This window comes from Pagrus major, chromosome 18 (assembly GCF_040436345.1).
Source record: "Pagrus major chromosome 18, Pma_NU_1.0".
Lineage (NCBI taxonomy): Eukaryota > Metazoa > Chordata > Actinopteri > Spariformes > Sparidae > Pagrus > Pagrus major.
Window position 1 is genome coordinate 19,949,591 of NC_133232.1, and position 26,395 is coordinate 19,975,985.

Sequence of the window (26,395 nt, forward strand, 5' to 3'; positions counted from 1 at the left end):
AATTGAATATATATTCTGTGTTGAAATACATGGAAATAATTCGTAGTCAAAGCTAGAACAATGTATGCAGAGGTGTTTGGTCATATACTGTACTTGAAATGTATTCTACCTTGTGGACATGTCGACTCTCTGTGTGCCAAAGTAACTGAGGTCACTGACTTTGGAAACTTTTCGCCACTGACCAAACCCCTGTGGATTTTTCCAGGGATTTAAAAAGAATCAGAAAAAAACACTATTCATATTTTATTTAACTGTGCAGTCATGCTTTGTAAAATAAATGAATGTAACTCTACATTGCCAGGTGTGTAACTGGTGGGGAATACTAAATCTTTTCTATTTATTGAAGTACGGGGCCTAAAAACAACCAAAGCATAACTTGTCTAGTCTAAAAACAGTCGGTCGACAAACCAGAAGCAAGTGAAGGAGCAACTGTCATTGAATCCAATATTGTCAAAATCAAATACACAGATTCATTTTTTTTTTCAGTTAAACATTTTTTATTTCATGGAAATACAACATAATTTCAAATCCTTTCCAGGACCATTGTTGTACATTTTATACTCTTTTTTTTTTTCTCCATTTTTTTGTACTTGAAAACATGGTCACTTGTACAACAATATCATAAACAAAGCCTCATGTCACAAATGGAGCCATTGATGACAATAAATTACACTTGCCATGCTAAGGTTTTGAGATGATACATTGGTACCTTCATTGTTACTAGATTAACCTTTAAATGAACAATACGTCAGAGTTGAATAAATATGATAAAAAGACACTGGAGTTACAAAAGAAAGTTTGTTCATTCAAAACGGAGCAGAAAAAGGTCACAGAGCTGTTTGGGGAGGGTTACTTCTTAATAATCCATTTGTTTTCCTTCATATGAAAAAAATAGGGACAAATTTTGCATATTTTGATAACACTGCTAAATCTAAAGCAAAAGTCCAACAATAGTAAATACTGACTATATTTAGGAAACTGCCCTTTAATTATAACCGACATATTAGTTATGATTTTTTTTTTCCTTTATGTGCAGAGTATTTCACAGGTCTGCTAGACCGACATCATCCATTCACACTCAAAACAGGTTAATCTAGTACAGCACTGTCTTTATACAGCCTAGAGGTATTTTCTAATCTTGTTTTTCTTCTCTTGTTTTTTTCTTTACTCTTGAAAAAGCAAACACATTTACCCCGATGAAGATGTGTCTTTTCCAAACTGTAAATAATATCACTGTGTTCATGTACAGAATATAAAAATCTTTCCAACAGACAGAAGAGAGAAAGAAAAATAAAAAAAATAAACAGGTAATGAGGTCTCCAGCCAGTAGTAGTAGAGAGGCAAGTATACCAATGATGTGTAAATTAAAAATATTCATAATTAAAAACAAGAACAATTACAACACTCGACACGTCACTTAGTTCAACAGTGAGATTTACAGTGGAACTGGTACCGAATAAAAAATGTTTTAGGGATGAAGCGAGAAAACCAGACAGGAGGGGAGATAAATAAAAGCAAATCAAAACTGCGATGTACCTTCATTCCTTTGGGAGCAAGCAGGTGAAGAAAGAATATGGAAGAAGTATTCGAATGCATCGTGATAGATAGACACTGCGTTATCATGAACACGGGCAGACCAGATTATTATACAGATGAGCTTGAGATGTGTCACGATAAACATGTTCTGGTCGTAATAGAGGACAAGCATAATGGTAGCACAGGTGCCTGTGCTAGTACTGTTAGTCGCTGTAGTAGCACTTAAGAGCACCATGTTTCACTTAAAAGATCTTTATATAACTTAGAAAAAATTAGTTTTTGTTGCATTATTTAGTATTTTATTTAAGATTTACTTTCGCCTCAGCTTTTGATTGCAAATTCTGGAAGGTGTTTGCGAGCCCTGATGGCTTCAAACGAGGGGCTTCAGATTACAGGACGGGGATTTTGGCATTTGTGTCGGTGGTCCGACCCACAGGTGTGCAGCGGGAGGAATAAGAGAAGGCATGCATGAGTCTGAGTGAGAGCCACACAGAGAGTAGAATAAAAAAAAAAAAAAAAAAAAGAAAGAAAAGGCGTGAATATACACTTCCACCTCCGGCCTGGTCCACTTAATGCTTCGAGAATTCAAAGACAGACGCGTGTTAGATAGAGCAACAGTTTTAGAGGGTTTTGTCTTTGGATTCTTGAAGCCAGAGTGGAGCCATCGTAGTAATCTATACCTCTACGAGACCAGGAGGAGGCAGAAATAAGTATCACAGCTATGCGTGTGTGTGTGAGTGTGTGTGTGTGCACTATGTGTGAAGGGTCTATCTCAACAGGTGGTAGCAAGGGATTGGTGTATAGGAGGCTGGAAACAGCGAACGTGCTCCACGGTGGAACTGTCCGTCTCCACCGCTTTCATGTACTTGTTGAGGATGGCGAAGATCTCGTTGTTGAGGATCTGGTACTTCCTAATGCGGTCGGCCATCTTCTTCAAGGGCTGTCAAAGAAACCAGAAGAGAAAGGGAATGAGTCTGATAATATATAGAAGAGTGTGTGTGCATGTGACTGAAAGCAGTGAGATGCAGTGTACCCACCACATTTTTGATGATCTCATCCTTGCCATCCTGTCTTTGGACTTTGAGCAGGTGGTAGCAGAAGTCGAAAAGGTCAAAGCGACGCTGCTGTCCCAACAGCACGATGATGGCACAGCCGGCCCAGTTCAGCCCGTCCCCGAAGCACTGCCTGGAAGGCAAGGCACGCACAACACGTCAGTTGTTTCCATTAAAGTTGGAGCCATCGAATTTCAGTGCACATTTCCAACAACTACTTTCATGCAAATATATTCCAGAAGATGTGACAAGATTACATAAATAAGATGTGATAAGAAGTGTACCTACATAATTTGTTGAGAAATTAAATTAAAATTTAGGCGCACCAGTGCAACCGGCATGAAAAGTTAATTTGGAGCTCTGATGTGCATTTCAATTTGAATTGTTGTATTTTAAGCTGAATTGATGTTTGACTGAACGTACGGTTGATAACTTAAAGAGACAAGAAAAAAAAAACACACTGCTACAGTTAACAGTTAACACAAACACCGGACAGGTTTCACTCACTCTGCTGTGAACTCGTGCGTGCCCACGGGAATGCAGTAGACGAACTGCATGGCGCTCCACAGGCGGTGGAACTCCATACACTCGTCGACGTGCATCACGCCGTTGGTGGGCGGAGGCCCGCGCCACACCCCGTCGTGCAGGAAGCTGCGGATGCGCGTCAGGATGACCTCGAACATGGAAAGGCCGCAGCAGAGACGCTCTTTGGTCAGCAGGTCCCCCTCACGGGCAATGGCAATTTGCTGGGAAAAGGAAAGTTTAAGTAAGTATGATACAAACAGAAGAACAGTAAAAGATCAGATTTGTCCGATGTAGAGACAGAGTGGTGTTGAACTCACCTGCGGGGTTCCCAACCTCTCGATCAGAGGCACAAGGTGGAGAGGGGCGTACTTTGCTTCAAGCCTTTTCATCCTCACCTCCAGACGCTCCCCCTCTGTGTGACACACAAACACAAGCAGGGAGCTGTACATACTGAACAAAAATGACATCAGACTTTAATGTACTGCCGGTAACCCTTTTTATTAAATACCTTTGATGTAAACTCTGGGCAGAATGTTCTGGAAGGGGGCGGCATGAAGCAGGTCACACACTTCCTCCTGGGACTGGGATTCAAACATATCAAGAGAAAGGGTCATTTCATGTAAAGGAACAGCATTCAGTTTACCTACAGACACCCTTACATGCAGGTAGCCATGAGGTGATGCTGATTTTATACTAAAGCTAACGACAGCTTTTAAAGCATAATAAAATGTGATTAAACTAGTAGGAGCATGCTGATGGATTAGTCACCACTATCTTCAGCTTATGCAGAGAAGGAGATGAGATAACTGAATGAGTGTATGTTTATCAAGCCATGATGACAGGCCAATATTAGCAGGATTATAATTTGTCACCCTCTTAGATACAACATCCCATCTAATCTGGTTTAGCAGCAGGAGGTCAACTGTACAACCGTCTTGATCAGACTACTGACTACAGACAGCGGACACTTACATTTAATGCTTTTTAAAGATTTTTTAAAATCTTTTTCTTATTTCTTAGTATAAACATATGTAGAAGCCCCGTGCGGTGGTAGGTTTTATGTAGATATATGGTCATTATCGTGAGTTAGACATATCTACAGCTTGGCAATAGAAGCTATCCTTGGCTGTATCTAGCTACTGTTAGCTAATTAGCTCATGGCTCAGTTAGCCGTGGGGACAGTGGCCCTAGAGCTTGTCCGGACCGGGACCTACTGAGGTGTGTTTTAAGAGGAATTAGTGAGGAAATTCAGCTCGTCTTAGTTCGATAGAAGAGAGAAACTTGACATTTTGGAAGGTTTTTTTTTTGTTTAATTATTACGCTAACTACGGGGCTATCACCTCTTGCTAGTACAAAGTGGTATTAAGAGATAGAACGGGCCTGGGCTAGCTGGTTAGCATGCTAACTTTGGCAGACCTCTCTACACAGCAATCACGCTATTGTTTCTTTACATGCTGATGATAATGTCAGCTCATTTTTGATGCATGTGTGTGTAATGTTTTAAAGTAAAATTCCGGCCATATCGTACAAAGAGTTTTTGAGCTCGTCTCATTTTGACAAAAAGAAACTGGATGAATGAATTTAGATAAAACATTTGGGGCAATTAAGAACTCACAGCTTTAAATTTAAGACTATTTAATGACTTTTAAGGCCTTGTATTTCTAAAATTGTACTTAGAATCAAGGCTTTTTAAGGACCTGCAGACACCCTGCTAATAACCTCTCATCCCTCTGGGTAAAATGTCAGTGTGTTAGTGGTATTTTTGTCTTGAGAAGTCATGCTAACAGAATGACTTGTCAAGCTTATTTAGCAAGATGGAAGCCATGGTGATTACTAGTCAAGACAACAAGCTACGAATCAAACTAAACGCTAAGAAGCAGAATCTTCATAGCTCTTGGAACTAAAGGGTGATGGATGAGAAAAGAGAGCCATGCAATGATGAAAAAAGCTAGACACACACACACACACACACACACACACACACACACACACACACACACTTACAGGCAGTCCTAACCAACATGCACACAAACACCAGTCAGACGGAAATGGGAGAGAGTGACAGCTGAGCAGCGTTATGCAGACAGGCATCACAAGCGCCCAGACCCAGAAGAGAGAATGGAGGAAGAAGTGCAGAGTTAAGCACAAGACTGAACCAACAACCAACCAGAAATATACCATCACCTCTTCCAGGGAAGACAAGGACATAAAGACTCTATAATATGGCAGCCGAATGTGTGTTTGACATTGTCTTGATCGAATGTGTGTCTCCAAATACAAATAGTTTCTTTGGGCTTTGATGCCAAAAAAAACGATACGTTCACTTAATTCTGAGTAAAACTGTCAGTCCTTCTGCTTCCATGGCTGATTGGAGGTGAAACCGTGTGTGCCAAACCGTGTGCAAAGAAAAAGAAGAAAGAGAAAGACAGCAGCCCAAACCAACAAGAGATAAAAGAGAAAAAGACATTTTCGGTCTGCGTGTTATTTTGATACCAACGACAAGACCTAAATCCTTACCACCTGTGGTAGATGCCAGCGTGAAATGAAAAATAGAGTTGTATTTCAGAAAAAAAACACATCAAAGAAGATCAAACATCTTTTTTAGGCCTGAGAGTTTCTGTCCGCGACAGCATCAACATCATGTACTGGCAGAAACCTTCAGGCACTCAGGTTTTTATTGGTCAGCGACACAAAAACATGGCAGTCGAGAAAAGCTACACATTAGCCGACCCCTGAGCACCGAGCGTGCTCAGGGACCACAGGGGGAATTAGAAGAGACAGTGTCAGACAGAAGAGAGAGATAGAGACATGAGTATAACACTAGAACAATCTGAAGGGAAATTGACACTAGTAAAGAAACTGTCCTACCAGAGCTTGCTCGATGAGCAGGCAGAACAGGATGGCATTTCCAACCTCCCTTAAGCTCTGGAAGACATCTGTCTTCAGCTCAGCATACTCAATGATGTCCTTGAGCTGATGATGGAAGAACTCCAGGATACCTGGATAATGGCAGAAAGGGAAAAAATGCAGCCATGATAGCAAAGACAGAAACGCATTAAAAAATCGATCATTAAACCACCTCTTTTATTCCTACAGTCGAATGCACAGACCGAGCAGTAAGTGCCCTCTAATACCTCATTATGTCACCGATTATCTATTGCTGCCAGGATGGTGTCAGCGGGTCTGTCCAGCTGCCCTGACCCGCATTTGGTCCGAGCATGAGGCCTTCACAGCAGAGGATCATTAACTGCTGACAGTAAGATCACAGGCGGTAAGCCAGGTACAGAACTCCGGGTACAGAACATCAGTAATCTACAGATTACTAAGCCCTACTCATAGGGATATCCCATCTGACTGGCCTCTAATCTGCACACAGATCTCTGGCCAAAATGCATGGAGGCGTGTCGGTAAATACACAAAGGCGCAGAGTAAGCAAGTAGAAAAGTAAAGCCTCTTTTAAAAAGTATACCTGATCATTTCTGTCCTTTTCAGATGTTCATTTAAATGTTACCTCTGTGTTGCGTGTTGATTAAACCCCCTTTATTAAACCTGATTTCTATTGTAGCAGAGTTGCTATTTTCCCCACTGTGTCCCCAATTAGCTCATTTACACCCGACCAAACTGGCTGTTTGATTCTCGCTGATGTAATGGTTCATACTGTATGTCGTCAGCACTTTCCTCTGCTGGCTGTGTGCTGCAAATGTTTAACAGCTGCTCCAAGTGATATTTTATTCCAGCAATGGTTCAAAGCCCTGAATGCACTCAAAGAGGTACCGTGTGCAGAAGTGTAGCAACAAAATAAATATCATCTGTTACCATTCAGTACAGTTTTCTGATTACATTGTGAAATCATTTTGGTGCTCCTGTAAGATTACAATAAGATATGTCAACTTCTGTATGGATTTAAGACAGTTTTGTACATGTATACATATACAGACTGTGCCATGGTTAAAGGGGCAATATGTAGGATTACATTATGACGTTGATGTAATGTGTTGAGGAGATATCTACTGAAGTTAGCATGCTAACCAGCTAGCCCCGGCCCGTCCTGGTCCAAAGCTCCTGTGCAAGCAGTGTAAAAACGAACACTCCTCTGGTCCCTGAGCCCCCAGTCCGAACTGCTAGCTGCAAGGCTAACTGAGCTAATTAGCTAAAGGCAGCTACACTTTTTTGTTTTGAGTATAAATTTGACAGCGAGCCAATTCTTACATATTGCACCTTGGAATCATACTTTAAATTTGTTTTTGTACCTTTGATTGTCTTATGTTTAGTGCAATAGACAAAAGAAGAGGAAAGGACATAACTGATTCCAAAAGCTGATAAATGAGTTTATTATTAGTTATTATTTTGTGTGAGGAAAATGTTATAAACAACTCTACAGCCTACAGACACAGCGGTGCTTTGAGGTGCATGCTAACATTTGCTAAGAAGCTAAAAACACAAAATGCAGCAGAGGCTGATGGGAATGTACTTTTGAAATTTTGACCTGATGATGGCACGAGATGAAAAATCAGAGGACCACTGACATGAGTACGAATGATGGAGGGAAGGACATGAATGTCTGCACCAAATTTCACAGCAATCAATCCAACATTTGTAAAGATCGTTGTGAAGATGTTTCCCCTTCTTGTTGTGAGGACAGACGCAGTAAAAAAACAACTTCCACCGACCAGTTTGAGCTCATGTGATCATATTATTTACCGAGGACATGATGGCACAAAAGGTGCAACGGCGGTCATCCACTAAATTTGCCACTCTCGAAGGCTGCCACTGTTCTATGTGTCCATGTGTGACTCATTACAGCTTGAATAGTGAGAGAATTTGTGTTGTAAATGTCAATTAAAACCCCACATGCACTCACTGTGAGGACTGTAAACTCACCTGGGGAGCCATACTCATGGCGCGGCAGGCGGCAGATCTTGGGCATGACTTCTATCAGTGTTTTTACGTACTGCAGTATGGTGCCCTGTAGCTGCAAAGTGACAAAGAAGATGGATGGAACACAGCAGGTAACGTGGTAGAAAGGGCACAAAGTGGGAACAAAACAGTTCACTGTAAGAAATTAGCACACTGAGGGGGAAGGAAACACGTTTTTAGGGAATGGAAAATGAAGATAAATACCAGGCTCTTGACAATCTTAAGCAGCTCCTCCATCACGACAGCAATGCCTTGGTAACCAAGGAGACGGCAGATGGTCTTGAAGTGAGGCGGGCCGACAAAGTTTCTGTAGGAGCTGTATATGTGGGAGTAGGCAATGTTCAGAGGCTGAAAAGAAAGAAAGAAAGAGAGAGACAATGTTAATCACACACTGCTACTGCAAGATTTTAGCTAAATCTTTCCGGCAGTATCAAATACAAGTCATCAGCGGCACCATACCTTGGATCCATACAGGTAGTAAGGCTGCACATTGGCTGGCTTGTCTCTTTGAGGCTCCTGGGTGAAGGGAATGGCTGTGCGTACAAAGCTGAAAAGAAAAAGGATGTTTAAAACCAAAAAGGGAGGCCCAGGGTATTTAAGGAACGCATATCTAAAAACATAACACCAACAAAACTGACCGGTTTGTGGATCCGTTGTAGCAGTAGTTGGGGAGGAAGTCAAAGTTCAGTTCCCAGAAGACGTGCAGTGTGATCCGCCCGTAGGGAGCGGAGACGTTGTGGTTGGCCTCGCGGAACATGGCGTCGAAGCTGTCCAGGGTCATGTGCTTGCACAGGAGTCGGTGGGTTAGTCTGTTGATCTCCAGCAGCCACTCCAGCTCCTGTCACGGAGGGATACAGAGTTTGTATTAGAAAGCTGATTAAAGGCCAAATACTGATGCTTTAGCAAGGTAGGTCGAGCCAACCCAAAGCATCAGTGGGTTGCAGACCCACGTAACAGGACAATAGTGTCTCCTGTTACATTTTGATATATGTATCGCTGGTGATCTCACCACTATGGAAGTGAGGTCCTCGCTCTCAAAGCGACTGATTGCATGGTCCAGAGACTTGTACATTGCTGCCGAGATCCTCTGGGTGATCAGGCGGTTCAGGTCAATGGAGCGACCTAGCAGCTGCAAGACACAGAAGGAACGGTTACGCAATGCAATATGGCACGCAAATAAAAAGGTAACAGGAATAATGACACCTGACATGAGCCATAGAGGACTTTTTTAAAATGTTTCCAGTACCTGAACGTGTCTCTGTTTGAGCAGCGTCTCGTAGCGGTTCGATGGAGGGTACGGGATGATCACGCCATAGTTTTTACACTCTGCTCTGAAGCGCTTGTCTAGGAGGACACTGTGAAAAGGAAGAAGAAGAGGAATTTTGCAGAGACTGCGATAATATCTGCCAATAACTTGTGTAAAAAATGAAGAGGAAGTCACTTCTCCTACCTTCCGGCCATTGCTTTGTAGTAGGCGAATATCTGATCTGCTAACTTGTAGACAAACTGGTCAAAGCAGAGGTTTACCTAAGGCCAAGAAAAACACTATGAGGGTGCTGTTTTAAAAGAGCAGCACTGAGGTAAAGATCGCCACATTTGAATTTCATTCCTTACCTCAGCCTCGATTTCATCGTAAAGGAACTGTTTCTTGAACTTGGTGAGAGCGTAGTAGCCACTGTCGTTATATAAGTCGAGAGGATACAGCACATATCTGCAGGAGGGAGAATGGTTATAATAAAGTCTTGATGTGCAAACAAAATCTGAGTTTGTCGCAGGGAGTCGTGTCTTACTCCATCATGGAGGGCTCCTTGGTCTCCAGGATGTGGTCGGTGAGGATCCACGGCATTGACATCTCGATGGGGAACTGAATTCGGCGACCCATGGTCAGCTCCAGGAAGAACTCTCTGAACCACAGCTGGGACAGATCGCAGCACTGCTGCAGGGCCTCTGAACAGCGGAAGGACACAAGAAGAGATCAGAAAATGAAGGAATGTCTACAGATCTACACACATCATATAATTTTCACAAGAGTGGCTTCGATATGATCTACTCACCGCTGAAGTTGAGCAGGTGTGTGAAGAAGAAGGATTGTTTGTGGAAGTCCTCAATGGCCACCACTATTGGTCCATCCAAACTGCTGCGGAGAGTCTTCTTCGACCCACTCTTATCTGCTATCAGTGACTCCAGCATGGTGCGCACCATGTACAGCTGCACAGGGAAGACAAAGGTAAGAAGATATAAAGTGAAAAACATCCTATTACTGTCATTTTCTGTTTACTCTTTGCATGTAGCGTGGAATTTCGAGAGGAAAAGGAACGGGAAAATAATTTCTGACCTTCAGAATAAAAGCCTTCCTTAAAGAGTTTGAACATATGAAAGATAATTCAGCTGTAATTCAAAGCGCTAACAGAGAAACAACTCATCAGCCACCAAACTGTGTTACATGTTACCGTCTCATTCATTCTCACGTCTACTAATCTGCTTCCTCTCTGTTCTGTTCTGGTGCCTGCACGGTCTAAGTAGCAGAGCGTTGCCTAGTTACACCATCCACTATCACTCGCCCTGCTCGCACACCACATGTCATATGATAAGTCTCTGTGGCACGTTAGACCTGCTTTAGAAATAAGCTTTGCTCAGAACCAACAGCATTGCAGCTTCTTTCCCAAAGCACACTAGGGAGTTACATTTAAGCCACTGTGGGTGTTTATTTGGGTGGGAAGTTAATTCATTTGGGCATTTGCACTCCAGGCCAGTAGGGGGCAACAAAATGGCTATGGTGGTGGCCCTCACTATGATGTAATATAATGCACCTTTGCACTTGTTAAGTGTGTTTGAATGTCAGGAGGCAGACAGTTCTTACAAACTACTGTAAGAGAGAGGTTAATGCCACTAAATGTTGGTAATGTTATCACTAATACAGCACTACAACCCGTTTCTGTTCCACGCCTTACCTGTGTGCTGGAGGGTCCTACAGCCCTGCGGGGCACTTTGATGTCAAATCCACCTTTCGGGTCCTTCTCCCCCCTCAGACAGGGGTCATTTGGAGGTTCCCTCGCCCCCTCCCAGTCACAGACGGTCTTTCGAATGGCCTGAAGAACGCTACAGGGAATGAAAACAGCATTAGAGAAGTGATTTAGGTCTTTTAGGATCGAGAGCAATAACATTAAGTTTAATGTGCTTTTGATCAGATCACATCTGTCGGTGTGTACCTGATGAGGACGTTCTTCTTCTTCCGTACAGCCTGGCGCAGAGGCTCTCTGAGGGTCATCTGAGCAAAGTCCTGCAGCGCTGCGTAGATGGTATTCCTGATGGCCTGGTTAAACACCGACTCCATTCTGCCCATCAGCACCTGCACCGTTCATTGCACAGCAACATGATCATCGTCGTCATCTTGGTCGTAGGGGCTACTGACCATCAACTCGCTATGAAAGGAGTAACTTCACATGGGAAATATGTTTATTTGCTCTCTTGTAGAGAGTTAGATGAGAAGCCCAACACCTCTCTCAGTCCATTAAAGATGTCCCCCAGATGTGTTTTTAAGACATTATAAATATGGCGCTTGAGTAATAATTTGTGTTGAATGTGGTTTTCCACAAAAAGCTCAATTACTTTACCATAATTCCTATATATACATTCCTATATTACATTTTCTCCTTCTCCCTCATTGAAAAATCCAAACACTAGACAGAGCCAGGCTAAGGGCCTGTGCCCATTTAGTGTTTTTCTCATATACACCGCTAATCCACAACATTAAAACCACTGACAGGTGATGTGAATAACAATGATCTGCTGGGAAACCTTGGGTCCTGGCATTCATGTGAATGCCACTTGACACATACCACCCATCCAAGCACCGTTGCAGACTAAGTTCACTCTCTCATGACTACGGCACCCCATGTTGGCAGTGGTAGCAGATCGGCCAGACACTAAATGTTGCTGGTGACTGTTGTGCTTTCATCATACTGAGTGTTGAAAGCGGGATTGATCTTTTGATCCCAAAATGTGTAACTGTTCCACTGAGGTTAACAATGGATGACATCAAAGCTGTTTGATGGATATTTTTTCATGCTTGATGCAATTTACGGTTTTAAAACATCCTTTAATCATCGACTGTTTAGAGCATCGATGAAAGAGCGGCTCGACACCTGTCAGGGTCACTGGTGTTTTACCTGCAGCCCTTTGATCATGGCGATGACCTCCACCAGGGCAAATTTCTCCTCACTGGTGTAATTGTATCGCGTGGCCCGTTCATACTCCTCCGCTGTGCCCGGACAGTCCTTGTTACAGAATTTATCCGTGGGATGGACCAGCTTCCACGAGTACTGGAAGAGACAAAGAGAGTTATAAATAGATCAAAGCTAAATGATCAATGGCAAAACCACCAACTGCTTCATACCTAAACCCACGCAGACATTCTCCGGGCCCACACACAAACACAGGCGATCCCTCGCTTTTACTCACAACTTCCATGACGTGCGTGCTCCACTTGGACAGCAGCTGCAGACCTCTCAGCGCCAGGTCGAACAGCTCTCTGTACTCCTCGTCGGACTTCTGGCTGTCCAGGCCCGAGCCCGTCACCACTTCGCTGTTGCTGTAGCGTGCCAGCTCCGAGATGAAACGAATGTGGTCCTCCCTGATCTGCACCATCTGCTCACACAGGTTGTACTGTGGCGAGATGCTGCTCTGGGTGCATGTCCACCTGGGCACAGAATGGAGAAGATGGAGGGTTGGGGGTGGGCAGGAGCAGATGGTGCGGTGGTCAAGAATTGCTGTTTTTGCTTGGGAGTAAGAGCATTTTTGTGAACTACACTGTACATATATATATACGCAAAACAGGTCCTCTTACTTGGACTTGTTTTCTTCGTAATGAGCGCTCGTCTCAATGTAGCGCGACAACTCTATCTGCATGTCTCCAAACAGTGGCACCACTTGAAGCTGAAAAACACAGCAAAGAATGGTTCAAACTCATGTCACGTATACAAATACTACTGGATTTAAGAGATGCTAAATTAGCAAAAGGCTTACTTTGAAGAACTTGTCAATCTTGCTCAGGTTGATCCTCTTTTTGGCATCTAGTTTGTATATATTACTCACATTCCCATCCATCAGGTACAGACCAAAGCCCATCACCTGACACAGAGAGAGAGAGCGATTTGTTTTACAGCAGGACAGTTAGCCAGCTAAACATCAGACTGTTATAGGTCAGCGGCAGGTAACGATGTTAAAATGCGGGTACCTTAAGCAGCATGTGTTTCTCACTGGGTGTCAAATACATCTTGTTCTCGTAATAGTCTACACAGATGTTGACAATGTCTGCCAAAAGTTCCTCGTAGCCAGGAATCACCTCCAACTGTTGGTGCAGGCACTACACATAGACAGAGATGGAACAACAGGTCACCTTCAGATACATTCATTGACAGACAGAAAAGGCTCATTCTACACCTTCTCTAGACACACAGTACCAGGGCTCAGGATTGCCCAATTGCCCTGGGCAAGTAAAATGCCATGTCTGGCAAGCAAATCAGGCAAAAAAGAATGATGGATGATGAAAGTAGCTAAGGAGTGAGTCATTTAGCTTCCGTCTCGTTTCTGTTTAAAGTTGAGCACAGTACAGTTACCAGGCAATCCTCCCCCGCCTTTTTGGGGGGCGACGGCCTTGTGGGTAACACATATAGTTGTGACAAAGTTCATCAGCGTAAGCTGTGGGTAGCAGATCTCTCTTGTATGCGACAGTTGGTGCAAAAGTGTCCAGATAAGCTCAGCGCTACAGCATAACCTCAGCACATCATGTAATGTGTTCCTTGCTGCACTTGCAACGTCGTCAGTGTTGGTGCACGGCACTTGAATGCCTCGCTGTCTAAATGCATCTACACTGAGCCCAAGAAATTACCCAAAGGGGACAATAAACTGTATTATGTCGTCTTGTCTCGTCTCGTATCGTATTGTATCGTATCGTCCCTTCAGCAGAGTGGGCTGGAATGCTAAAAGTGAGGTACCAACTAAGTACGAGCTAAGCTAAGTTATTAAAATAAACTAGTGTGCTCCCATCTATGGTTCAGAGCCAGTAAGCTGCAAGAGTTAACGGTACCAATCGGGCACTTGCAAGAAAATGGAAACAGGAAGATCCGCTCAGTTGGGTTATGTTTGTTGCTTCGCATCTATGACACACTGTGTTCTTGTTCATTTACTCAAACAAAGATTAAACATGATAATTAACTAGTCTTTGTTATTATTTGATAACGGCTAATAAAAAGACAAATTGCATGGGTAAAATAAGTAAAATTTTACATCGGGCAAGTAGATTTCTGACCACTTGCCAGACCGGGAAAATGAAAAGGAACAAAATTTAATCGAGCTAAAATCATTTTCAACACTAAATTAGTCTGCCTTTGGACTTTGCTCACTAACGTTTGAAATGAACTGCCAGGTCACCGTCACACACAAAACAATCTTCCTCTGTCGCTGCCATCACTATCTGGCTGTGAAGAGCAGAACACTTAAATGGGCAAGTTGTATCCTGCTTGTTCAGCAGTTCAGATGTTAATGTTGAGGTTAATAGCTAAATGGCTCCGTAAGGCCCTTTCGTTTAGATTGCACAATTTGTCACGTCACCTTTGGAGAGTAGAAATGTGAGTCATTCACCTTCTTAGCTTGTCTAGAAAGTGGTTTCCTGGAGTATTAGGCTGCTGCATTTCTGTATTATTACAGACTGAACATGTCTAGCCACCTTTTGAAAACATACCCTTGAAGCACCTTACAGCTGCAGTGTACAGAAAGTCAGTTCAATCACAAAGTCCCACTTCCATCCCCCATATCCTCACATAGTTAGACGTTTATACACACAAGACAGGCTAGAGTCTGCACACCAACCTGAGTGATCCTGTTGTGGTTGGCTAAAAACATTGAGAGGTTCTGGGACTCCTGGATGGACTGAGGGTCGGCCATCTTCCTCAAGAACTGAGCTGCCCTGGAGGCAGAGGAAGAGACGAATGTTAATTTGGCTCTGACTAAGACTCTCTACGATGACTCCTTTATTTGTGGTTCACTACCTTTTGTAGGCAGAGTGATCATTCTTAACGCTACACTTCATGTTCTTCAGTTCGTCCAGCACTGCAAACATGTTAATAAATTTGCCCAGAGTGAGCAGGTAGGCCTCAGACACAAAGTCCTTCCTTCTCTCAGCGTGACACAGACGCTTCACCTCGCTACAGAAACGTTCTATGGCTTTCCGCTGTAAAGACAAAGAAAAGGGATGTATGGGTTTTCAAGAACACATTTTAAAAAGACATAACCTTCTTCAACATGCAAACTCTTAAATGAAAATGTCCTGTACGGCATTATATGAGCCCAGTTAAGGTTTTTCCTGGCATGTCAGTTTCAGTTAATTATAAAAAATATAATCGTCAATCTTACCTGGAAGTACATGAACTTCATGAGCTTGGTCACTTCAGGTTCCAACACCTCCACCGTTTTCTCATAGATCTCCACTCTGTTGGGCTGCTCATTGCATTTCACCTAGTACGCACAAGAGGGTGCCATCACACAGCTTGATTTTGCAGAAGTGGTTACACAGGAGTTCAGCTGGCTCATGCAAAATTATAGTTTATTTGCAGCATGATGCAAAAAATGACTTGGTGATGAGGCGTTTTTTCTCTCTCTCACCACCAAAGTGTCTTGTTTCCATGTATGTACAAACTGTTACTGTCCAATTTCAGGTCACCCAGACCACACCCACACTGCAGACCGGTTTAGGTACATGTTTTCCACATCGATGACTAGATTAGAACTACATATAATGAAGATAGGGCGAATATGTGATAAACGTAGCTGGTTCAAACAAATAAATGCAGAGTAGAAGCGAAATGCCGACAGGTTCTAAGTCATCGGCCGATGATGTCAGGTGTGGTAAGAGATGTCACATTAGCAAACGCTGCCACAGTTACGAGATGCTTGTCTGTGTTTTCGCCAGTCGAGGACTTCCAGAGAAATTCAAGCAAACTTTTCATTTAACAGAGAAATGACATGATTGGTTTGATACTAGATCTATTCTTTATTGAGTCTCAGTCTTGTGAGAAGGATCAAATCATAAAGGAATGGAAAATTTGTAATGGATGAAATAAAAAAGAAGAGATAAGGTGACATATTAAGCATTAGTGTGTATGTTTTAGGCATGGGCAGTATCAAGGTTCCTTAGATGTGATTTTGAACATTGTCAATAAAAAAAACAGACATTCCTCTTACTATTAAACTGATACAGACACCATGTACTGAAGTTAGGGATGCATGATATATTGGGCCAGTGGTGTTGGGAGGCTATTTATCTGTATCGCTAAAATTATAGCCAATAAGCAGAGCCGATAAAACAAAGCAATTTTGCTTTCACTGACTTAACAAGCGCAGCATCTGCACACTCTGATACAGTAGTTAGCAGTGTGTAACTTAAACTTAGACTAGAGAGCCATGTCAACCGATGTAAACATTTTTTAGAGTTTCAAAGGAAGACAACATGATTCGTTCAGAAAAAAAGGGATAAAGGTTACATGTACATAAACTACAGGTTATGAACTTCTTTTTAAAACACAAACATGTGAAATTATCTGTTATCTTATCAGTATCGGCCATGAGAAGCAGGTAATTATCAGTTAGCGATATTGGCTGAAAAAAAATCCATATCGTGCATCCCCAAACTGCAGTGCACAGCACGTGCCACCGATGTGTTTAGGATGAATAAAAATCCTCCCCAGGATGCCTCCTGGATGAAAGGGGATTATGTATGTCTGTATGTCTGTATGTATGGATAACTCACCGTCCCTTAGCAAATGACAAACTGAACTACTACATTGTGAGACAACAACTCCATGTTGAAATCAGCAGGAGGAGAACTAGCAAGCTGTTAGCTGATAGCGAAAAACGTCTATCACCAGCAGCTCAGCTTTTGATTTAAAAAACAGATCCCGTCATGTACTTTATACCCCGGTGAAATGTCAGGAAGGTATGAAGTTATAAGAAAACAGATATACTGCTCAAGCTTAGTGTGTGTGTGTGTGTGTGTGTGTGTGTGTGTGTGTGTGTGTGTGTGTGTGTGTGTGTGTGTGTGTGTGTGTGTGTGTGTGTGTGTGTTACCTGGGGAATGGCTCTGGAGCAGCTTCTCCAAGTGTAAAGCATCACAGCATACTCATGTCCTTCCTCCAGCATCTCATTCTGCACAAACGGACAGAACACAACAAGAGACAACCTTCATTCTTAATGCACAGTTATGTGCACATTTCAAAAGGAGAAATGCTTGGAGCGGACCCCTCAGTTCCTTGTATTTCTTACTTTAGCAAAGACACATAACAAGGCATTATCGGATTATTGTGAAACGGAATATATCTCAGACGAGTCATAACTTCCAGATGAATGGGACATGATAAATATTTCAGCAGGGGAACATTTCTTTCATTCAGAAGTCGGTGAGACAGACTTCTCCATCACTCTGGCTAGAGCGAGGAGTCCCTCAAATAGACTGGCTTCAACCTCAATGGGACTTCCTGATTAACTAAGGTTAAATAAAGCACTACTTCCCCTCGTTGCCAGTCCAATCACACTCTCCATTCATTCACCATCAGGGGAAAGAGGTTTACTGGTCCATTGCCTGCCTGATTCACCAGTGTGTGAGGGAAGTGTGTATCTATATGAGTGTACTAGTGTGTGCGTGTGTGTGTGTGTCCTGCCACAAGCCGAGCCAAATCCCAACAAAAGAGCCAAATGATAATCAATTCAGAAAAACAAGGCTCTCTTTAAGGGTGTGAGGCCGCTTCCCACAGCCAGCTTTGTGTTTATTGAAAGGGGAACAGCAACTATTTAAAATAGACAACAAAAAATTGATTCAGCTACTCAGATGCAAAAATAAACACGACGGCATGTGTGTGTTTTAAAAAGTGGAGCGCAGATCTCACCATGCTGGAGTGGACCGTGGCTTGCTCTATATAACGAGCGATGCCGGTCACGAATGCATTCCTGTCTTCAAAGTTGGTGTCAAAATTCGCCTGCGGAAGGAGGGAGAGCGGAGTGAAAGGGGTGCATTGAGAAAGTATGAACAACTGGGGGGTAATGGTGGCAGGCGGCGGCGACAGTGGGTGTGGGTGCGTACCTGGTACATGATGGAGGAAGGAGGGGGCTCGATGCATGGCTGCTGGTCCGGGAGGGGCAGCTCCTCCAGCAGGTCCACATTGGACAGGGCATCCTCCAGGGTCACGTGGGTCGTCATGGTAACAAAGCGTCACTCACACAACACCCCAGTCTGACAGAAACAGAGGAAGACAGAGCGAGGATATGAGATAATGGGACTTAGTATGCAATCTGAGGTCCTGGTTCCCCAGGGGGTCACATTTACAGTTGCCACGGGGGAACTTGGAGAGCTTGTGAAGTAGCTTTGATAAAACAGAAATTTGGTAAGTAAAGTAAATATAAGCATATTGAGTGACAACAACTGAACATTATGTGTTGCAACTAACAATGTATGAAAATTACATAATTAGCAAGTGAGCAGAGACGTTGAAACAGAAATAGATCGCTAATGGCAGTGGATAAGTAGTTAAAATAGAGAACTAAAAGTGATGGATAGTCTGTTAAAATATATAGCTTACAGTATATGATAAAAGGTTGAAATGGTTAGCTAATACCAATGGGAACATGGTTGAATAAGTTAGCTTTGTAGTTAGCTAAACATAATGCGAGAATGGTTAAATAGGTTAGCTAAATAGTTAGCTTAAATATTTGGGGAAACAGTTGAATAAGTTAGCTGAATAGTTAGCTAAAAGTAAAGGGAAAATCATTGAAAATGTTTGCAAAACAGCTAAAAATAATAATAATAACAACAACAATAATAATAATAATAATAATAATGGGGAAATGGTTCAATAAGTTAGCTAAATTGTTAGCTAACATTAATGGGAAAATGGTTGAATAAGTTAAAGTAAAAGTAAAAGTAATGGATAATTGGTTCAAATGTCCGGCTGCTTCAACTTCAAGTGACAGTAGTAAGAACGCAAACTCAACCAAGAAGAATCAAAAGTTAATATGCAGCGTAAAGTCTGGTCAGATTAATACATCTGGAACATGATGGATGGTAAAATGGTTAGAAGATGCACAATCAATAGATCAACACAGAGGTGACATATCACAATTGAAATGCTATAGTTACATGATTTTTCTCAAAAACTCAAAAACAGATACACCATCTATTCTCTTTGAATGTCTAGACGACCCCACTTCCTCTTTGGAAACCCTGTTTTAGTTATGCTCTGCTGTATTTTTGTGTGTTCATCCTGCACCTGTATCCTCTCACATTTCACTATATGTCAATACCAGATTAAGCTCAGGGGAAGTAAAGGGCAGAGGCTCCTACACTGTTTCCGTTCTAGCTTTTTATTTAGCTCGAGGCACGTCTGAAGCGTATAATTCTTGAAGTGCCTAGACCTGGAAATCTCACCGATCTGAGAGCAGCAGAGAACGGTCTGGCAGTGAATGACATCTGACAAACGCAAAATGTGCGATCTTGCAAAGGCAGTCGACGTTAAATGATGTTAAATCACAGACGTGAGTTTATATTTTTTAATTCAAATCAAAAGATGATGAAATACTGTATATGAACATAGAATGTGCGTGCGCCTCGTGCATGTGGCTTAAAAATCCACAGCTATCATTATCATTGTACATTTGATCCGTCCTTGAAATAAATGACTAGACCCCCTTAAAACAGCACAGTCATTGCAGTGTCCTTTTCCTCATTATTAAGCATCGGCCCAGCCAAAGCAGTGTGTACGCGCCCACCCATATATCATGTGCCTCTAAGAAATGTGTGTTTTACGTCTGACCTGGCAGACAGGGCTGACAGGGCCCATAATCAGCTTAATATTCACAGCCAGAGAGAGCACAACTAGAGCTGAAAGGGCCAGAGGCCGAACAGCAAAGAGAAAAGAGGCAGATAAAACTACAACATGACTGTCTCTCTTCTCCTCGCCACAGGTAGACAAAGTGAAAGTCAGCCACAGACTGATGATCGCACGAGCAGATAGATGAAAAACACAGTAAGACGTCTACACACAAGTGGCAGTCGATACATCTAGCAAAGCAGCAGCATACTGACAACATGTCAACCCTGACCCTGAGTGACAATATCAAGCATTTGCTTTTTCAAGGTGTTCACTAAATTACCCAAGAGGAAGACATATCATTATATATTTTCAAACTAGAGATCGTCGTTGTAATAACTGTCGTAGTAAGTTTGGTTGTACGTTACCTTTAAAGATGCAGACGGACGCCTACATCATACATTCACATTGTTGTTTCTCATACCCAAATGTGCAGACGCATTAACATGATCACAAATGAAGTGAGAAAGGAGGTGGGTGGAGTTTCCTGTCACATCAAACTGTCAAAGTGAACATGCACAGAAGTTATATTTACAATCAGGTGAACCACCAGCTGTGCCTCGAGGCCAAAATCAGACCGTGTGAGAGTCGTCAAAATTCAAATGGTCCTAAGTGAGTGACACTTCAGCGTATTGGCACATAATCTAGTCTAATCTAGACTAAGGTCTACTGGATTCTTTTGTCTTTTAGTCTTAATAATATTCTAAATTGGACACATTGTTTTTACTAAGGAGTGGGACGTCTCACTTCTTCCTCTTTACTTCTTTTCTCTGTTAGTTGCACATGATCAGTATGGATCAGCCAATGACATCGTTAACGGAGGTTATTTTTCAAAATCTTTTACTTCAGTCTCTCTTTCAAACTCAGCGCCGACCGAACAATGTTCGAGCGCTGCCTGGATGGAAACGGATGGAAAAGTATTAACAATCCGGCGGCTTTAACTTCAACACGCATTCTGTGAAGGGGAGTAAATTAGCGTGTCCGCCTAGGTGTTGTGTTGTGTTAGTGGGGTTTTCATCCACTGTGAAAAGGGTACAAGTAACGATAGAGGTCTCACTAATGTTGATGTGATGCGAGAATAAAAACTATTAAAAGGCCTGCAGATTTGAAACTCTATTCTTGTACACTAATGAAGGCCCCTGTGCTGCTGTAACACTGTAACACTGCCGATGTTAAAATAAATGTTGTTTCCTGTATTCTTCCCACTGCTGTTGACTTCACAACCTGGATTCAGTCATTCTCTGCCTCTTTGAAGACTCGACTGGTTATTTTTAACTGTTCAGCTTATAGAAAAGGAAACATGCAGCTCGCTACAAGGGGTTCTGTCAGGCAGATAAACATGCTCAGAGCTACTAAACTCCCATCTGTGCTTGGGAATACAGACACAGACTGAAGCCTGAATTGGCTGAATAAACTTTCCCACCCTGTACCCGACTCTGTTCAACAGTTGGTGTGTCTGTGCATCTTTACAAAGCAAAGGGCCCCTTCATTCCCCTCTGGACACTTGGTAACCTAGCTGTAGGCCACACGTGACAACGCTTCACAGAACCCATACAGTAGTTGGACTCTTGGGAGAATTTAACACAGAACCTTTATTGATATGCACGGCAAAGTTCCCCCCAGGCAACTCTGACGTTGAAACTAAAGCTTATATACATTAAAGGAGCAATGTGCAAGAATTTTAGTTGGAAAAATTCTAAAATATCAACTGAGAGCGAATAAATAACAGTGTTATTGTTATGTTAAAGACTGCTATGTCTTGTGTTGCAGAGGTATCTACTCAAGTTAGCATGCTAAGAAGCTAGCCCGCTCCAAACCCCAACGCTCCCCTGGTGCTACGACCTCCAGTCCAGACCTCTAGATGCACAGCTTACCAAGCTAACCAGCTAACCATAGCTAGAATTGGCAGCAGTTAGCGGTTACTCTGGCGATACGCTGCCATGTTTGTTTATGAATACGACGGGTGGCCAGTTGTTACATATTGCACCTTTAAGAGCTGTGGTCAGATCTCCTCATGGCAACACTAAACCAGCAAAGAATCGAGGAAGTGCTCAAAACATTACCAGCATTGAAACAGATGATACATTATTTGTAGAAGAATATCATGACCGGTATGTGCCGCTGGCCGTTTGTGTAATACATCTTGCCAGAGAGGAAGACAGAGTGAGAGAAAGTGTGTCAACTCCAGGGTCACACCACTCAATGGGATCTCCCCCCAAGGCTAGCTCTGTAATATATATTCATCATCCTCACAATAAGATGAGATCCGATCAGCGTGGAGGAAAGCATTAGGACAGGCACTTACACATGATCATTTACAACACGATCACACACACACACACACATAGACATCAGTCACATGTGTGTTCCAGCAGCATCTGTGCAGTCTACAGTGTGTCATCATGTGCAGGACGGCTGACGGAGGTATTTGACAGGCTGATTGTGGTTTTAAGAGAGCCCGACGCAAAACTGCTGTCGTCTCATGATACCCCATGATGTCATGCTGCCCTTTTAGACCCGCAACAATGACCGTCACATGAATATGCAACATAAGCCTGGCTCACGTGACCGAGCTTGACAGGTAGAGAATAGTACACAAAAACCCGCATCACCAGCCTTTGTACAGACAGGATATTCTTTTATCGGTTCATAAACAAAGTTTCATGAGCAAGTGTGAAGCTTATGTAAAGTTTTAGTAAAATGTCACAGTTTTTCCACATTGCGTAACCCCACTTCCTTTTTCTTTGGCTGTTTGTTCTTCTGGTTATTTACTGTTTGTTTAAAGGCATTGTGCTTATTATCCTCTCAAATCACTGGATTGAGAAAAATAAGTAGTACGTTATGCCATATAACTAAAAAGCTAGTACAGCAAAGCCAGCTTAATTACAGCCACATCATGGGGAGAATCTAAAGGTTCTTTCAGTCACCCCTACAGAGAAGGTTTCGTTTTCAGCTCTGTCTTTTGTTGGTTTGTTGGTTTGTCACCAGGTTTACACAAAAACTACTAAACAGATTTTCATGGAGCATGCAGGATGGGTCTTGGCCCAGAATAGACCCAATTGGTGCAGATCAAGATAGGTTACAGGAATTTTTTCTCATTTTCTTTAAAATTTTGACATTTTTGTCAGTTTTTCAAGAAATTATTCATTGTTGTTGATGAAAAAAAAGAAAATTGGGCGTATTCATGTGGCTGGTATCTATGAGTGAGTATCCTCAGCGCTCTACCATTCAAAAATCTTGTGTGGTCTGGTAATTCATTCACTTTACAATGACATCAGATGGAGAACATAGAAAAAACCTCACTTCTGGCGAAGTGGACTGAGTGAATATTTGGCATGTTGGCTGGATTTGCTACTTAAACAATTAACTGCTGATCAAAACAAGTGATACGGATGCCGATAACCAATCATCACCTGCTTCTCGTGGCCGATACAGATAAGATAAGTGAAAATTTCACCACGTTTGTATTTTCTATAAGCTGCTAACCTGTAGTTTATGCACACCTGAGGGTAAGAAGGTAAGAAGTAGTGAGCACAGACGGGTAATTTAATATCCCACTGCTTACTGGTGGATCGTAAACCAACTTTCACGCTGCAAACAGCCATCTGCTGTGTTGGAGTACTGCAAACGCTGCTCTCGTTCAGTCAATGAAAGCAACTTGGCCTCATATCGTGGGCTCTATTTATCAGCTAGAATTTCACTGATACCGATTGATAGCCTAAAATATATTTTTCCTCATGTCGAGCTGATCGAGCATCCCTAATCAAAAAAAAAAAAATAGTGGCCATTCATCTTCTGCTGGTCTGCACACTGATTTATCTTTCAGCAACACACATTCACAGTAATCAACCACTAATCTAGACACTATCTCTTACATAACGAACCCTGTGCATGTCTGTCCTCTTCCTTTCACATTAAAAGTGACATTTTTTCCATTGAGACACATCTGTTTAGGCAATCTTAAATAAAAAACATATAAAAAATGGACCAGATATATGACTGGAATATGACAGTGATCCTCCCCATGCAGGTTGGATGAGCATTAGCAGCAGCAGAGCTCCCACAGCCTCATCATTACATCACTGCTGGCTGGTGAGGGGGCTGGCATTTACAACTCAGTGAGTCTGCAAAAGCATCCACATCCATACGTGTGTTGTAGAGCAGAGCCACGATGCATGATGATCGTGAAAAAGCAAACAGCGGCGTTTAGACGGAAGTAGGTGAACCTGTCGTTGGTGGATCAGTCACCAGGCCTGTTGATCGGCTCCAGGCCGCCGTGAAAACGTCCCTGACGCTGCCTGCTCTCATCTACACGCTGTGCCCTGCTGGTCGGATGGGTCAAGGCGGTGGTATGTGTGAGAGGGGAAAGAAAGAAGGGGAAAAAATAGGCCCATAAAATGATGAAAGAGCGATGTGAAATGGAGCCATCAGAAGCATCAACCCCCTCCCTCCTCCTCCTCTGATCATAGCGGACATCTCTTCTCTCTATCAGCCCAGAAAATCGCCCAGCTTCGCCCGCGATCACATCTTTCATCAGCGTGCACTTGCTCGCTAGCGGGCACCCTTCTCCTCACCCCACCCATCTCAGCGTGAGCTACGATGCCGATGTAGGCTAACGGGGATCCCATTCATGTGTCAGAATAATCCCGAGGAGAAAAAAAAAACCGGGTCGCTCGATCCGCCTCACGAGGGAGCGAAAGCGAGAGAAAGAGAGATTACTCGGCGTTATCGTGCAGCTATTTCTTATCATGTTTGCGATTTGGTGAGTGATGCACAGTGCCAGGAGGAAGAGAGAGAGAGAGAGAAAAACAGCTCCCCCCGGTCTCCAGCCATCATCTCTAGCCCAGCCGCACATCAGCAGCCCCGTTCATCTGGGAGCGCTGCGGCTCCATCCGCCGCTGCTCCTGCCACATACCTGTAAATCGCATGTCCGTCCGGCGAGACACAAAGACGGGCGTGACGGTGTCGCGGGCTGCGACGGCGGTCCAGTGTTTGCTGATTTTTTTTTTTTATTTATTTTTTTTTGCGCCTCGTCTTCTGTGCCGATTGATGCTCTAGTTTCGCCCAGTGCCTACCCTGTGCTAATCCACCCCACACAAAGAGCAGAAAATGGCTGCAAGTGCATTTTCTTAAAGGGACAGTCACACTGAAGCGATGGGCGATGATGATGATGATGAGGAGGAGGAGGAGGAGCCCCCCCTGAGCCTCTTAATGGTACATTTTAATATGGGAGGAAACAAATAAAACATTATAAATAGACTATATATATTAGCATAGCTCTGTTGGGATTATAGTGTATCTGTGGTGCTCATGGTGATAGAGTTTAGAGGCGAAACCATTTTAAATGAAGTGAAACAAAATGTAATCATCTCATAATGATACAGGACAAAATTTAATTATTGTCACCTCAGACCCCCCCCCCCCCCCCCCAGTGCAAAATTGACACCATGATGTCCGACTTGTCATTTTTATTTTTTTAAAGCAGCTTCAAGGGACTTCACTTATGTGTTGATTCTGGCGCCCCCTGTGGACAAAAGCGGTGGGGCAGAGCTGCCCAAAATGGGGCCTGTCACCATAAGGGTTGATTTGTCCCCCCCAGATGTTTAGAAAAATAAATAAATAACAATAAAGTTAATTGCTATTTATGCTTGTTTATTTTTTGTGAGGTAAAAATGCTGTTTAAAAATGTGGAAACCTAATTATTAATCATTTTTCATAATCTGAACAAGGTGGACAGTGACACATTGCTCAGGAAGTCATGCCATTAGGGGTACTTAGGATCCTAGTGGCCTTATTCCTCTTTGCAATACAATACTGTAGGTTTCTTCTTCTTTTCCACCATTAATTTCCAATTTTGTCCCACCAAGGACAAAAGTTTGGTCACCCCTGGGCTAGGGCATGCATTTGTTCTGAGAGCGAATGAAAGAAAGACCCATTGTGTTTTTATTTCTATTTTTCTTTTTTTGAAACGCAGTTGTTTGGAGGATGCATGGTGGTGATGTAATGTGGCTATGTAAGATTAATAACTGTAATATGACGATGGAGAAACAAAGTAAGCTTTGTTTTAGTGCCCTGTATCACCAGACTAGGGCTGTTTCCTTCCTCGGGCTGAGACCCCTCAATTTATCCTTAGCAGTCACCATAAAATATCATTTTAACACTTATCCAACCCAGTGACAGACATTAAGAATAACTATACAGAAATTGCCAATCTTCTCGCTGATGGTCCTGGGACATCAATATTAAATTGAGACTGATGCATGACCAGTAAAAACTCTTCATTCAGTATAGCATAGTGTATGTTCAGTGTATATGTGTTTTTTAATTCATTTCAAACGTGTAAAAATAGATGTATAATGCATAAGGATATTATATACAGCATTGTAGGCCTATAGGCTAGCCACATATTCAATTATTAGCATTATTAAATTATCATTAAGTGGATGACTA

General features: G+C 42.7%; 1 protein-coding gene across 1 annotated transcript; it reads right to left on the bottom strand.

Moving 5' to 3' along the window:
* Positions 1-473: 473 nt before the first annotated feature.
* On the bottom strand, positions 474-25,003 carry cyfip2 (cytoplasmic FMR1 interacting protein 2). The gene is made up of 30 exons (XM_073487546.1): positions 24,861-25,003; positions 18,163-18,312; positions 17,969-18,058; positions 17,154-17,231; positions 15,444-15,545; positions 15,080-15,261; positions 14,901-14,997; positions 13,267-13,395; positions 13,056-13,160; positions 12,877-12,965; positions 12,492-12,729; positions 12,200-12,352; positions 11,240-11,379; positions 10,982-11,129; positions 10,085-10,238; positions 9,821-9,977; positions 9,645-9,741; positions 9,481-9,557; positions 9,277-9,385; positions 9,040-9,159; positions 8,669-8,868; positions 8,490-8,577; positions 8,235-8,378; positions 7,995-8,085; positions 5,982-6,112; positions 3,622-3,694; positions 3,431-3,525; positions 3,096-3,334; positions 2,574-2,721; positions 474-2,476 (listed from the first exon to the last, which is right to left on the bottom strand). Exons 2-30 carry the CDS (start codon positions 18,277-18,279, stop codon positions 2,309-2,311), a joined length of 3,759 nt encoding a protein of 1,252 aa, XP_073343647.1. The 5' UTR covers positions 18,280-18,312; positions 24,861-25,003; the 3' UTR covers positions 474-2,308.
* Between the last annotated feature and the right edge of the window lie 1,392 nt (positions 25,004-26,395).

What these genes read in the sequence shown, in the direction of transcription:
- cyfip2 (XM_073487546.1), bottom strand. Translation starts at nt 18,279, where the DNA reads ATGACGACCCACGTGACCCTGGAGGATGCCCTGTCCAATGTGGACCTG. An exon ending in GCTCCAGAGCCATTCCCCAG is followed by an intron (nt 15,546 to 17,153) that starts GTAACACACACA and finishes TGTGCGTACTAG; the next exon opens with GTGAAATGCAATGAGCAGCC. An exon ending in TGAAGTTCATGTACTTCCAG is followed by an intron (nt 15,262 to 15,443) that starts GTAAGATTGACG and finishes TTGTCTTTACAG; the next exon opens with CGGAAAGCCATAGAACGTTT.